The 15968-nt window shown below is 46.2% G+C and overlaps 1 protein-coding gene and 1 long non-coding RNA gene across 2 annotated transcripts in view; one reads left to right on the top strand and one right to left on the bottom strand.

The window, feature by feature from the left end:
* LOC146858051 (uncharacterized) overlaps positions 1 to 11605 on the bottom strand; it is a 141400-nt gene extending 129795 nt beyond the window's left edge. Inside the window, exon 1 of the long non-coding RNA XR_014979982.1 lies at positions 11498 to 11605. This is a non-coding gene — a long non-coding RNA (uncharacterized LOC146858051). The remainder of the gene's footprint in view (positions 1 to 11497) is intronic.
* Positions 1 to 15968, top strand: part of COL3A1 (collagen type III alpha 1 chain) — a 102062-nt gene that overhangs the window by 13716 nt on the left and 72378 nt on the right. Inside the window, exon 2 of the mRNA XM_085648824.1 lies at positions 14688 to 14887. Coding sequence (XP_085504950.1) covers positions 14688 to 14887 — 200 coding nt within the window. The remainder of the gene's footprint in view (positions 1 to 14687; positions 14888 to 15968) is intronic.

The following is a 15968-nucleotide window of genomic DNA, read 5'->3' as shown; positions in this document are numbered from 1 at the left end:
GCTTCAAAATGTTGGTCTTCTTTGAAGAGTTGTTCAAAGGCAGTCACCTCAGACATCTTGCAATGCAGACAACCGCCAAGTGCAGTGTGGCCAAACTAACATGAAAAGAATAAAGGTTGGCAGAGAATGCCAAATTGGCGGGTGGCCAATGAGGGCTCTGATGTAAATAACCGCCGCAGCGCTGGGTAACAATGCTTGCTTTCACACAATCCTGCGTGCAGCCCATTTTACAGGCTTGTTCAGACTCTGCCTATGGTGCTAACGAGGGGGTTTTCGTTTAGACCGAAATGTGAGGCTGGCGTGGGTACATGCAAAGGCCCACACAGTGGAAAACACGAAGGGCCTCATTTATGAGAAGTGACGCATCGCTGCGTGAAAGCAGCGATGCGGCACTTCTCAGTGCGCCCTCCTTGCGACACCAATGATGCGTCATATTTATAATATGACGCATCATGTCGCAAGGAAGGACAGATACGTCAGTATAACTGACGTATCTGTCGGCACAAAAAGGCGGCGTATTGCTGGAGTTGTGTCGGCAGCCTGACGCAACTCCAGCAATGTTCCTTTCACATGGGGCAAGCCCCATGTGAAAGGGCCTGCGTCACCCTTACGCCTGCCATGAGGCAGGCGTAAGGTTTTGACGCATTGGAGTCCTAGAAGTGGCGCAGCAAAATTTCACTGCGCCACTCCTATGACCCTTTATTGCGGGGGTACGCCCATCCTGCATATATGGGGGCAGATTTACAAGAAAGTGACGCATCTGTAGAGATGCGTCACTTTCCCTGCGCCAACATGGCAAATCCTTGCGTCACCATGTGGATGCGCCGTATTTATAATACGGCGCCCCATGGCGCAAGGAATGACAGATGCGTCAGAAATTCTGACGCATCTGTTGACGGAAAAGTCACGCATTGCTGGAGTTGTGTCGCAAGCACGACACAACTCCAGCAATGCTCAGGGCCACCCTATGCCTAACATGCTGCGTCAAGTCTTATGCCTGCTTTAAGCAGGCGCAGGGTTTTGACGCAGCATGGACGTAAAAGTGACTCAGTGAAGTCTTGTAGATTTCACTGCGTCACTTTTACGGGGCTTCCTGCGACGGAACGCCCACCCTGCTTACATTAAACCTGATGCAGTTTTAATGTGGAGCAGGGCTTCACAACGTGACACATCTCCCTAGATGCGTCACGTTGTAAATGGGCCGCAACTTTTATGCTGCCGTTGCGTCACAAAAGTGACGCAACGACGGTGCAAAAGTGACGCATGGGGCTTGTAAATCGGCCCCATGATAACTGTTGCAGGTATAATGTAGCGCAGGGGTTTACGAAGTGACGCATCTACCTAGATGCGTCACTTCGTAAATATGGCGCAACATGGCGCATGTTTTGCGCCACTGGTGCGTCCTGAAGAGAACACAAGGGGGCAGATTTATGTTCCCTGGCGCATCCCTGCAAATCAGCAGGGATGCGCCAGGGAAGATGCGTCACACAAGTTTGCCCTTGCACCACCGGAGATGCGCCGCATTTACAATGCGGTGCATCGTGGCGCAAGGACAAGCAGATGCGTGACGCATCTGCCGGTGTAAGGTTGGCGCAGTGCTGAAGTTGCGTCGCAAGCACGACGCAACTCCAGCACTGTTCCAACCTACCCTATCCCTAACATGGTGCGTCAAGCCTTACGCCTGCTTCAAGCAGGCGCAGGGTTTTGACGCATCAGCGTTGGGAAAGTGACTCAGTGAAATCTTACAGATTTCACTGAGTCACTTTACAGGGGCGTTCCTGCGACGGAACGCCCCCCCTGTGTCGAAACGCCTACATGAAACCTGACGCATCTCCATAGATGCGTTACGATGTAAATTGGGCGCAACGTGGCGCAGGGTTTACGCCGCCGCTGCGTCACAAAAGTGACGCAACAGCGGCGTAAAAGGGGCGCACGTCCCACATAAATCTGCCCCGAGGTCTCGGTGGAAGAAAAGAATAAGTAGCTGGGGGGGTGGGAGAGGTTTTATAAAAAGAGGTCACAGTCAAGAGGGAGGAAATATTGCAGAAAAATATAACATACTCTTTTTTAAGACACAGGTGGTCTGAAAGCTCTTCACTTACTTGTCTGTCTCTTAAGGTTTTGGGGCCGCCTGTATCCTCCAATTACATTTGAAGACAGAGAAATGTGACTACCAGACATTTTCCATGGAAACTCTTTGCTCCATCCGCCGCTCAGTTCTGGTAGACCGCGCGGGTGTGATGTTAAGGGTTGTTAGAGGTTTTGTGGTCAGGGTGATGGTGTGCCAAGGTCTATTGCGGCAGACCCTTCCTGGAAACCAGATCTCAGCCTGACATGCCGCTTGTAGTCCTTTTCGGCGAAGGTCCAACTCATGAGGAAGCCATTACAACGAGCCATGCACAAAGCTGCCCCAGTCAGCACCGGATGCGATCGCATTGATGAATGCGGAGTGTGAAGAGGTGATGAATTCCAGGCCAGGTCGAAAACCACTGCCAGGGAGGGTAGATCGCCAGGCAGATTCCTTTCACATTAGAATCAGATTGACATAAGTGATAAAGTTCAGAAACAATATTTCACAATTGAAATGAATCACTTTTTGAAAACTGATTTCTTGAAATCCTTTCCAACTTCAGTATTAAGAACAAATGGAGAACTGGGTGCACGCGGACCTAGAGACAGACTCATGAAAGAGAAGCTAGCGCCAGTCAGGCCTGCAACCAATCTACTCTGCTTCTAAGCACAAAGGGCATAAAATGAAGTCACAGCACACCAGGTCCCCCTTCAGAAACCAACCCTACTCTGCTGCTCAGCACAACGGGCATAAAATGAAGTCACAGCACACCAGGTCCCCCTTCAGAAACCAATCCTACTCTGCTGCTCGGCACAATGTGCATAAAATGAAGTCACGGCACACCAGGTCCCCCTTCAGAAACCAATCCTACTCCGCTGCTCGGCACAACGGGCATAAAATGAAGTCACAGCACACCAGGTCCTCCTTCAGAAACCAATCCTACTCTGATACTCAGCACAATGTGCATAAAATGAAGTCACAGCACACCAGGTCCCCCTTCAGAAACCAATCCTACTCCGCTGCTCGGCACAACGGGCATAAAATGAAGTCACGGCACACCAGGTCCCCCTTCAGAAACCAATCCTACTCTGCTGCTCGGCACAACGGGCATAAAATGAAGTCACAGCACACCAGGTCCCCCTTCAGAAACCAATCCTACTCTGCTGCTCGGCACAACGGGCATAAAATGAAGTCACAGCACACCCAGTCCTCCTTCAGAAACCAATCCTACTCTGCTGCTCGGCACAACGGGCATAAAATGAAGTCACAGCACACCCGGTCCTCCTTCAGAAACCAATCCTACTCCGCTGCTCGGCACAATGGGCATAAAATGAAGTCACAGCACACCAGGTCCCCCTTCAGAAACCAATCTACTCTGCTGCTCGGCACCACGGGCATAAAATGAAGTCACAGCACACCAGGTCCCCCTTCAGAAACCAATCCTACTCTGCTGCTCGGCACAACCGGCATAAAATGAAGTCACAGCACACCAGGTCCCCCTTCAGAAACCAATCTACTCTGCTGCTCGGCACCACGGGCATAAAATGAAGTCACAGCACACCAGGTCCTCCTTCAGAAACCAATCCTACTCTGCTGCTCGGCACAACGGGCATAAAATGAAGTCACAGCACACCAGGTCCCCCTTCAGAAACCAATCCTACTCTGCTGCTCGGCACAACGGGCATAAAATGAAATCACAGCACACCAGGTCCTCCTCAGAGTGAGACGTGCCCAGGCCCAAGTTCTCAAACTGAGTTACAACTGCAGCACCATTTATTTCTTGTCTCTTGAAGGGTAAGGAGCCATATTCCTTTGGCACTCATGGCCTCATTTACAACAAAATAATGCAGCGGAGCACCGCAGCTGATTTTGCTGCGCCGAGCTGCATCATTTTAAAAGAACAGCTATGCATCATATTGACAACAATGTGATGCATCCCTGTGCTTTCCCCTGGGCTGGCACACATTTGCCTCCCATGTGTCAATGCTGGCCCCCTTACACCATGGTGCACGGGTGCCTACATTGCGGGGATGAATATTTCTTTGCAGAAAGGGAGACCTTCCTGAACCAAAACAATCATTGATGGTGTTTCCCTCTTTCTATGTGTGCTGTGGAATGCACCATGCATAGAAAGAGGAAAAAACGAGGAGAAATAAAAATGATTCCTCAGTTTAAGTGCATTCCTATGTAGGGTCTGAAGTAGGTTAAGGAGTGGTATGGGACTCAATCTAGGTGTCTTCCTATGCATGATCGGAAGTGGGTTAAGAAGTTGTAGTGGACTCAGTCTAAGTGCATTCCTATGTAGGGTCTAAAGTATGTTAAGGAGTGGTAGGGAACTCAATCTAGATGCCTTCTTATGTACGATCTGAAGTGGGTTAAGGAGTGGTAGGGATCTCGATCTAGGGGCCTCCTTATGCATGGTCTGCAGTGGATTACGAAGTGGTAGAGGACTCAATCTAGGTGCCTTCCTATGCACAATCTGAAGTGGGTTAAGAAGTAGTAGGGGACTCAGTCTAGGTGCCTTTCTATGCAGGGTCTAAATTAGGTTAAGAAGTGGCAGAGGACTTCATCTAGATGCCTGACTATGCACGATCTGAAGTGGGTTAAGAAGTGGTAGAGGAATCTATCTAGATGCTTGCCTATGCATGCCCTGATGTGGGTTTTCCTTCCAATCTATCAGCAATTTCAAAAGCTTAATCTCTGAATTCTTCTTTGCATTGAATGGTTATGGTACCTTGTGTGCCAATGTTTAAGGTTAGGATCCCATGCCTTTTATTCATGTGCTAACAGCAACAGGACCCTTGAAACAAGTTAAACGCCCTGCTTATAATCACCTATCTCCTTATGCGACCTCACTTGTGGCTAGAGCCCATAAGTTTATTCTTTGAGGCTAGCCTCAGTAATGGTCGTGTTCATAATAATATGCACATGGTACACCAACAGAAAGAATTGTGTGGGAAAACATAAAACTATGGTGATTGCCTTGGTTCCAGCACATTTGTGGGCATCCCACAATTTCTAGTTGCCCAAGAACCACATTTCCTGTATGTTCAAGGCACGAGGCAGCTCTTCGCATGAATCAAAGCCCTGTCATTGAACATAACCCACAGCCTCTGGCATCAAGGCGCTAAATTTTAGTGATATTATAGAAATCCTGATTTTGACTAACACAAATTCAACACAACCTCTTAAAATGTGATTGGAATGCTGGTTAAATATTGTATATTTTATCTCCAAATGTGATGCAGATGGTGTTACCCTTAATCACGGACACCTCATCTTCTGCAGATCCCGTTAATGAGAATGTTTATTTCGCATCTTATTCACCAAGATTAATAGTCCACCTTAAAAAATCCTCTGAGCTATTAGTAATTAATGCCACTGTCACTCAAAGGATTCCATTGTCTCAAAGAGTCTGCTCCTGTAAAGAGAAGCGCCTCTCTCCAGAGGTGAAAGACTTAGCTAGTGTGAATTAGCAGGAACACTGGTAGGACTATTGGGTTTACATAAACTATTTATGCTGATGAAAACATGCGTAGAGTAGTGTCTTGGAAGCAGTAGTGTTAGGGTCATACATTCATATAAAAAAATGAGTACTGTTTAAAATCAAACGTGATGGATCCTGTAGCCTCAGTCTGCCGCCATATTCACTGATTCCAAGTGACTCAATCCTGGATCCCGCTTCAAGTCGTGAAGAGTGAAGCTGTCCCACAGCACATAAATGAGAACGGCGACTCTACACAGAGTTGGTGGACCTGCAGGCCCTGCCAGATCCAATAAATGTCAAGCTCACTACACATGTTGGTTCAGACATGGTGTTTAACCTTTATGTGCAGCCAATGGGAAAGTTGACCTGCTCCTTCAATATCAATGTGCTCTCTTTTGCCCGAGAAGCCGAGCTCCTTTGCAGGACTTCCCATCCGTCACAAGACGGTCAGCTTGGAAACTCTCTTGTTACACTGCCCCGCGGGAGGGTTGCCAACTGCCTTAATATGAATGCCAATGAGAGGTAGATCCTGGTGATAGGAGGGATCAGGATCCGTCATGCTGGATGAACGGGTGCTGGCAGAACAGCTGGACACAGCTATGGCACACACTCATAGCTACCTGGGTTTCCACTTTTACAAAAACTATACTTTGAGGCACAATTTTGAAAGATGTGGGCTGGCCCGTCTATTGCAGCTACGCCTGTCACATTAGAGTCTTTTGTATTTTCAGCCTCAATGCAGGTCATGGTTGTCGGCGCTTGTGTTTTTGTGTGCCTGGACAACAGACATGCCGTGGTGTATCTGCCGTCCTGGCCTACAAGCTTCAAAGGTTGCAGAACATGGTCTTTGGACTTGTGTCTGTGTCTATGTTTCTGTGGCGCATCACTCTCTTCACTATTGGTGAAACCTAGGGCTTGTGCTTTGTTCAAAGCGCATGTCACATAGCCGGCTCTCTGTCCCTCTCCAATGGAGTGGTTCCTCATGTCAGGGTGCGTCTCCTGAGATCCAGAGCCATGCACCTATTGATATCCAGGCTTAGAGTGTGCCCGTTGCGGGCAGAGCAATGAGAGACTTGGGCTCTTAGCTCTGCACCCCCCCCCACCTCTGCATCATCATCATCCCACCATGTCAGGTTCCAGAAGCCAATGAAGGCCTGAGTGCTCTGCCGCCCGCCGTTCGTGCTGCGTTTCTTCTGTGCTGGGCGCGCCGGCTGTGTCCTAGCACTAACCTGCGCTCTGGTGAGCCTCGCACTCTAAACATAAATAAAGCAATCTATGCCCTGCCATATGATCACACCGTAGCCTCTTCCCTATTCCCTTTTTACACCCTCCTCACCAGCAGTCTCGTTTTTTCAAAAACAATAGTTCAGCGCATGCTCATATCATCTTGCATCAATTGCCTTTTCTAGCGCAAAACATCATTAAGATTTGTGTCGAACAACAACATATTTGCTGTCCACTTTCTAGGGTGGGTGATGTTTAATGCAACCATCATCGTGTCATGAAAGTGGAAAGCACATATGTCCACCACAGCGATGATGGAAAGCAGTGCGCCGGTTTGCTTGCTGGTAAGCGCCTTGGCAATCGGTCACTTGGCTCTATGAGAAGGACTCTTTTTTTTTGGGGGGGGGGGGGGAGTTCGAGTATTTTTTGTTAGAAGTACCCATACTTCTCATCCAGAAAGTCGTGGGTTCAATGTGGTTCAAGGCCCTTCTCCCCACCATCGCTGCATATTGTTCATTAGCACATACCAGGGCACAGGGGGCCATTGTCCTGCACAGTGAGACCATCATTTCCCAGCAGCGCTACATGGGCGACAACTACAGCAGTTACCAATGGACAAGCTACAACCTGTACTCTAGCTTGTCAGTGTGCAGCAGTCCATCGCGTGGAGTTATTCCGAGATTAGGTCATGCAAAGGTCATGCACATCCATGTGAAAGTTGCCTGTTGATGACTGCCTTTAACATAATTGGGAAACCATATCAAAGGGGGGTTGTTTAACCCTTTCCGTGCTCATGACGGAACCACTCCGTCATGAGCCACGGGTGCCGTGTGCTCATGACGGAGTGGTTCCGTCATGCTGCGGCCGTTGGCGGCCGCTCCGCCCACGCGGCGCTAATTCCCCGCCTGTGCGGGCGATTAGCGCAGTGGGCGGAGACGTGACGGAACCACTCCGTCATGAGCACAGCTCACCCGTGGCTCGTGACGGAGTGGTTCCGTCACGAGCACAGAGCCACCGCACCTGCCTCCAAATCCCCCCAGCGCCGCGGCGGAATTCCTGCCGCGGCGAAGGGGTTAATGCACTCTTTCCAGCACATGCATTACTATGGAAACTGGCCAGTCAATCAACGTCACCATTGACCTTTACAGTAGGGGGATTATTTACAAGCCCCTTGCGCCACTTTTGCATCACTTTTCCCATGTTAACAGTGACGCAAAAGTGGCGCAAGGGGCTTGTAAATCTGCTCCAATATATTTAACCTTCGTAAAGTTGAAAACGTGCTTTCGAAGTGCATTCGTCTAGGCTTTGAGCTCGTCTATGACACTTAGTGAAAGAGGCCTCCTCGTGCAGACCTCTGAGTATCATTTTGGTCATTTAAAGAAATTCATAAAATACCTTTCCAATAGTTTTTAATAATAAGATCGGTTCTCACTAGCAAGATTTTAGCACCTCAAATTGGAGCATCTCAATATATGCTGCTATTTAAAATTATGAAATGATGTCATTTAATTGTATATATTTTTCTAATGCTCTAAATTACAGAAAGTGTTATTGACAAATTATTTGAAAGAAAACAATACAGTGGTTGTCATTGCCTCTAATATAGAGGCAATGACAACGGAGTACCCTCTTCACCAAACTGAAGCTCCACCTGCCTCATTTACAGTTGGGTGGAACTTAAGTCTGTCAGAAATGGTCGGCTACTATTTCTCCACCACTGACATACTCCTCTGAGGGACCTCCAGGGCAAAGGCCATTGGAGGTTTCGATATTTGACTGCCCATCCTATTTATAGAAGGTGAAGGGGTTATTGCTTTTTTTATTTTCAAAAAGAACATCACACTTTGGGATTTTTTTTTTGGAAATAAAATAAGGTATTAAAGGTGTACTGTATGGCACCATCATGTTGATGAAGCCGTATACCACACTTTCAATGAATTGATGGCGTTGCTGTCAATGTCCGATCTCTAAATTCGGACTACAGCTGCTCCATCAGGGCAATAGAGCATTTTACTCCATCGGCCTGCAAGAGTAAAATCCATATTCCAAACTTTAAATCAAGCCCATTGACAAGAACCCCTTTAAATCAGCCCCTTACTAAATGGAACTGTGAATTTAGATGGAAGTCATATTGGGGGCACATCTTTGTGCTATTTTTTGTTCACTGAAAGTGTAAAGGTTTTCTCTTGGCGTGAGAAGGAGTTTTTTGTGATTCTTGATTGATGTTTAGGGAGTGTTTAGCCCTGTCTCCCCTGTCTCTGACGGTAGACTTCTTCATTATTGCCCTTATACCTAGGTGTAAGTAAGTAAGTACAACTTTTCTAAAGCGCAACGAATGCTGAGGCATCTTGGCGCTAAAGGTTACATGTACTTCATCTAGGATGTAGGGAAATATTTACTTTCACTTGGGGGAAGCCCAGTTTAGAGCAGCTTCCTGAAAGAGGATCTATTTGATTGTAATCTGATTAATGCAGGCAGCCCATTCCAATGTTTTGCTGGCCGGTAGGATAGACTTCTGCCCCAACCCCCCACCTAGCCCTTCTGATCCTAGGAACAAGGACCAACCCAGCACCTTAGGTCCCGCCGCGGAACGGACCAGGCAAAATGTTTCTGCAGGTCATGAAGGCCCCCTATACAATGCTTTGTGCACCAAACACAGTGCTTTAAACGTAATACTTTCCTGGACAGATAATCAATGGAGGTCCCTAATGCTGTTGGATATGGGATGCAATTTGGGAATATTCAACAGCACCCGTGTAGCACCATTTTGCAAAAACTGTAGTTTTAGTTGTAAACCTTTGTCAATATCCCAATAAGGGCATTGCAGTAGTCTATTCTAGAAAGGATCAAAGCAACTTTCATGGTTTTTGCAACTCTTGTGGGGATGAAAGAAAATATCCCTCTCAAAAATGTTTGAAGACAAAAACAAGAGGATGTAACATGGTTAATCCTTTCCTAAAACAGAGCTGATTGTCAAACAGTACTCTCAGATTTCTAGCTTTATTAACAGGGTCAGGCCGAAGACCCCCCTCAGCAGACCACCAGGAGTTATTCCAAAGGGGAGGGCCACTCAAAACTCCACCACCTCTGGTTTGTCTGTATTAAACTTGAGGTCCTTTTCGTGCATCCACCTAATGATTGTCCTCCTACTTTATCACACATAAAGATCCCAATAAAATATCCTAAGAAGTAAGAATTACAACAGCAGTAAAGTTCTGAAATAGATTTCCATTTAATACCACATATTTGATCAACATGATAAAAGTGTATTAAATTGGAGAAGAGCGGGTTCAGATTGTCCTTTACAAAAGGGTTACAGCTTGTGGAGTGTGAAATTCAAGTCATTTGTTCACGAAAAAATCTAACACAATCGTGCTAAATGTATTGTATCTACCCAATGTGATATCATAAAGTGTGCTGGCATACATTGATACAGAGCACCAGCACACAGTGTCCCAGGAGACATTACATTACAATAGGATAACATGACACTTACACCAGAATAATGGATAGGACAACGAGACAAACCTATTGGGGCTTATTCGCATACACATGTATGAGTACTCTTTCTCCCTCAAAGCATCCAGGTCTCTATTCGGAAAACTGCAAACCGGTCATAGCCCTTTCTAGTTGTATTAATTGCAAATGAATATTCCTATTTTATTTCCATTTTTGATGTTTTGGGGTCAAGTCACAAAAAAGTGAAAGAGTATGTAAGGAAGTACTCCTGTAATACTACTTCCCATACTCATAAATGCTGTCTTGAATCGGTCTCTTTATATCTTTTGATTCTCTTCTTTTAGGTAAGACGGACAAACAGCATGCAAAGTACTCCTGTAGTACTACTGCCCTTACTCATAAATGCTTTCATGAATCCGCCCCTTAAGTCAAGTAACATCCTAAGTACTCCTGTAGTACTTCTTCCCATACTCATGAATGCTGTCTTGAATCGGTCTCTTTATATCTTTTGCTTCTCTTCTTGTAGGTAAGACGGACAAACAGCATGAAAAGTACTCTTGTAGTACTACTGCCCTTACTCATAAATGCTTTTGTGAATCACCCGCTTTAAGTCTTCTGCTTCTCTTCCTATAGGTAAGACTGACACGCAGCATGCAAAGTACTCCTGCAGTACTACTTCCCATACACATAAATGCTTTCATGAATCCGCCCCTTAAGTCGAGTAACATCCTAAGTACTCCTGTAGTACTACTTCCCATACACATAAATGCTTTCATGAATCCGCCCCTTAAGTCGAGTAACATCCTAAGTACTCCTGTAGTACTACTTCCCATACACATAAATGCTTTCATGAATCCGCCCCTTAAGTCGAGTAACATCCTAAGTACTCCTGTAGTACTACTTCCCATACACATAAATGCTTTCATGAATCCGCCCCTTAAGTCGAGTAACATCCTAAGTACTCCTGTAGTACTACTTCCCATACACATAAATGCTTTCATGAATCCGCCCCTTAAGTCGAGTAACATCCTAAGTACTCCTGTAGTACTACTTCCCATACACATAAATGCTTTCATGAATCCGCCCCTTAAATCGAGTAACATCCTAAGTGCTCCTGTAGTACTACTTCCCATACACATAAATGCCTTCGTGACTCCCCCTCTTTATGTCTTCTGCTTCTCCTCCTGTAGCTAAAAGCACAAGCTGTCGTGCACGTTTTGCTGTTGAACGATGAAGCGTCGCTTCTTTGCCCTCACCTCATACCCCCATGGGTAATCCTCCTGCTCATGTTTTCCCAGAGATTAGCCTCTTCAGGGAGGTACCTTGTCCTTCCTTTAATCTCCATGTGCAGGGCAATACATCATAGCCTGTTGGCCCTTGCAGACATCTGCAATTCATGCCGAGGAAAGGGGGAGTGTTTTGCGTGGGTTAATTTGATCCAGATGTGGGTACTCCCAGCGAGAAAGAAAGAGCCGCCAGCGCGCTGCCAAAAGAAACAGAAGATGTCTGCCGCACATCGCTCGCTTTACTTCACAGAAAATCTGCATGAATCAGCGGCTCGGAGCAAAACATGGAATTCATTGATTCCAGATGCGCCTTTACAAAGTAATTTCCTTGTACGGTATTGCCATCTAGTGGCTACAGAGTGGATTGCAAGAATGAAATTATACATGTCCTGGATGCAAGATGTTTCAAGATTTACTTTCTTCGGGCAAAACCTATGAAGTTGATTGTTTGGGCTTGCCGTAAATAATAAATTATATTTCTGCTGGCCTCGGAACCCAGACGCACAGTAACTAGGACTGGTTTGAGCACAATAAAAAGAATACATCAATAATATGTTCTGCATGTTGTCATCTGCAATGATGCAAAACATTCACTGGTCATATCCACAATATTTGCAATGCTTTTATACTGGGTGCTCTGGCACGGGAGTATTTTTAAATACACACACATACAAAACTACTACACTTTTTCGACCAAATTCACAAACAAACATAAAAGAGACGAAAATGAGTTGCTTTATAACTTGGAGGGTAAATGTGGACGGTTCGCAGCCAGAAGGGATTGGAAGTCACCAACTAACTGGGCGCCCACCAACAATGCAAATAACCAATTTCTTCAGAGGAAACCGAGACTAATCCGATTAATTTTAAGTGCACGTTTTCTCCTTGTGTTATTCTGCGCGCACGTTGACGGGGGTCTGTGTTTATGCATGTGTCCTGTACCTCCGGCTTCACAACCCAGGGGGCTTTACAGTAGGAATAACATTGCAATCAATTCAGCTGCAGACAATGTGAAAAAGCGCTTGCTCGCCCAGCCGAGACCCGGCGCTTGCATAACTGACAGCCCCACAAACGCTGTGTCGTTTGGCAGCAGTGGGCTGTTGGATTGAGAAATGTAGGCTCTGCCTGCTGGGGATATGAGGTCGGACGATAGATGATATTCCACAGCACAGCTGGGTCTGCGCAGAGCACACAGCTTCGACTCACAAGTCAGCCTGCGAACACGTGAAATTGACGAAATCGGCCTGGTAAATCTACCTACCAGAAGCCCCTCGCCCTACTCTGTAGGTAGTTAGCCAAGTTAGGGGCATATTATCAAGCTCGGCGTTAAAATTATCGCCGCTTTAGCGGCAGAAAACTGCCTCTAAAGCGGCGATAATGGGCTTGATAATATGCCGCAGAGAATTCCAATAGAAGCCCATGTTGACACCAGAACATGGGCTTCTATGGGAATTCTCAAGGGCATATTATCAAGCCCATTATCGCCGCTTTAGCGGCAGTTTTCTGCCACTAAAGCGGCGATGATTTTAACGCCGTTTCTTGATAATATGCCCCCCAGTTCTTGCGATAATATATACCTATTAAAATTGCACAGTCCAGTGCCAAACGTGGACGGATGCAAGTCTGTAGCTCCGTCGGAACGTCACTTTTCATGACATTCCGTGGCGCAGAAGTCTGCTCAATATTTAGGAGGCAGCACTAAGCCACTTTTTTTATCTTAATGCTGCCTCGTAGACATTGTCCCCTTTAACTGAGTTTTCTGTGTTAAAGGGGCGTGCAATGGGTGTTGCTGGGGGCGTTTCCAGTAATTTCCATGGCATTTTGAAAGTGTCCCAGATTTACCAGAAATCGTAAATCTGAGGCAGCGCCAAAAACTTACGTAAGGGAAGCACAGCGAGGAGGAATATCTTTATTTTTCTTCGTTTTTCCTTTTTCCAAGTGTGCTGCTGCCCATGGGGCAGATTTACAAGGAACTGACGCATCTACATAGATGCGTCAGTTTCCATGCGTAAGCGCCGAATTTCCTTGCGCCACTATGGATGCGCTTTATTTATAATACAGTGCTCCATGGTGCAAGGATTTTGAAATTCTGACGCATCTGCTGGCGCAAAAGTGACGCAATGCTGGAGTTGCTCATGAAAGTGACGCCACTCCAGCAATGCGCCACAACAGATGGGTGAGTCCCATTCAAAAAGCCCTGCATCATTCCTTACGCCTGGTTTGAGCAGGCATAGGGATTTTGACGCAGTGAAGGCGTAGAGTGATGCAGTGAAATCTTGTAGATTTCACTGCGTCAGTTCTACATGGCTTTTTGCGTGGGAAAGCTCACCCTGCATACATTATACCTGACGCAGGTATAATGCGACGCAGCGCTTTTCAATGTTACGCATCTCCCTAGATGCGTCAAGTTGTAAATGGGCCGCAACATTTACGCCGCAGCTGAGTCACAAAAGTGACGCAACGGCGGTGCAAAAGTCATGCAAGGGGCTTGTAAATCTGCCCCCATCTTTTTAGCACAGAGAAATCGTTGACTTGGTACTTCCAGTTGAAGCTGCCATTATGTTCGTTTGACATCAGAGTAAATTAGAAAAGGAAAGTAAACGAGGACCATAACATACATATTTTCTGCGCAGTACTTCCGCTTAAAGCAAAGCTTGAAGTCAAACCAGGTCATCGCTAACTATGAGCCCTATTCTGCTGCAGATAAAAGACCAGGCCAATAGGCAGACTTTTACTTTGATGTCTGTCTAACAGGCTGGGGAAGGGAGGGGGTTGCTCGTGCGATGTAACAAGCAAGCATGCGTTTGGAAACACTTCTAATTAGGCTTGGAACACGCATTTAGGCTTAACAGAGCTGGAAAGTTCTGGACGTTGCTTTCATTAACTTAAGAAGGGTCTGGAGTGTGGGCAGAACCAGGCGCCAGCTATCAATAATATGAAAGGGGAAAATTTGTGCTTACACATTTTTAAAGAAAAATATGCTCTTAAACGGGCCAGCAGCAGTTGGGTGTTTCCATAGCAACACAACGTAATTTGCTGTGGGAACAATAAGGCCTGCTTAAATGCATATGAACATAATTACAATGAGATGTGTTTTTCATAGAGGATTTTATGTTGAAATTTGATTGCGTTGTTCTTTTTTCTTTTTCTTTGCGTTTAGCTGTTTTAGGAACATGTGCGCATCTTGGCCAAGTGTATGCTGACCGGGATGTTTGGAAGCCAGAGCCATGTCAGATCTGTGTGTGCGACTCTGGAGCAGTTTTGTGCGACGACATCATCTGTGACGAAGTGGAATTAGAATGTACGAACCCTGAGATTCCGTTTGGGGAATGCTGTCCAGTATGTCCGCAGGGACCGACGGTAAGTCTCTATGCTGGAGAATGAATATATGGTGTCATTAGCTCTCCTTAATCCGGATCCTCGTTACAGCCATGCTAAATAAATACACATGCTGGTTCATTTTTACATTCTTTGCACACCTAAATTCAGATTACTAGCATAGGAAATGTAATTTGATGGGGAAATCAAATTCGTCATTCACAGAATTAAGAATGTCAGTTGTTTGCCTCGAAAATGGGATACAGGTATGTACAGTACACATGCAGGTATATTAGAATCAGACTATACTGTAGCCTTAGAGCCCAACCTAGTGGGCTCTACCGACCATTAAAGGCCCACTCCAGCGTTGCCTTTAACAAGGGAGCGGGCCTTTATTGGGCAGTAGAGCCCTAAGGCTATTAGAACATTCCGCCCCTAGAGAGTCTAGGGCAGAATGTTTTAATTAGTAAAAACGAAGGCCTCTCAGAGCCCCAGGGGGATTTAAATCCTCTCGGCCCGAGTAACCTTTGTTCACACCAGTAGCTGTGAAAGGAAAACAACATAGGAATGTTGCTCTCCGGGCTTCTACCAGCCAGTAGAAGCCCAGTGCACTCTATTTTCTAAGATGAATTGCTCAACATTCCAATGTTCTAATAAAGCTTTATAGCCCACTGTCGAGGGTTATACTGGTCGTTAAAGGCCCTGAGGCAGGCGAGGGCTTTTAATGAAGGAGAGGGCCTTTAGCAACTGGTATAGCTCGAGCGTCAAGGGCTAAAGGGCTATTAGAACATTTGAATGCTGACCACTCCATTTAGTCAAGGGCTCAAGGGCTATTACAAAATTTGAATGTTGACCACTCCATTGTTGACAATGGAGTGCTCCGGGCTTCTACTGGCCAGTAGAAGCCCGGAGAGCAACATTCCAATGTTGTTTTCCTTTCACAGCTACTGCTGTGAACAAAGCCCTCTCAGAGCCCGAGGGTATTTAAACCCCCTTGGGGCTTCGAGAGGCCTTTGTTTTTACTAATTAGAACATTCTGCCCTATAAGGGCGGGATGTTCCAATAGCCTTATAGCCCTCCTAGCGGGCTCTACCGGCCATTAAAAGCCCACTCTCGCTTTAGA

This window comes from Triturus cristatus, chromosome 3_2 (genome assembly GCF_964204655.1).
Source record: "Triturus cristatus chromosome 3_2, aTriCri1.1, whole genome shotgun sequence".
In the NCBI taxonomy this organism is placed as follows: domain Eukaryota; kingdom Metazoa; phylum Chordata; class Amphibia; order Caudata; family Salamandridae; genus Triturus; species Triturus cristatus.
Note: the sequence above shows the minus strand (reverse complement) of the source record. Positions and strands in the feature narration are given on the sequence as shown.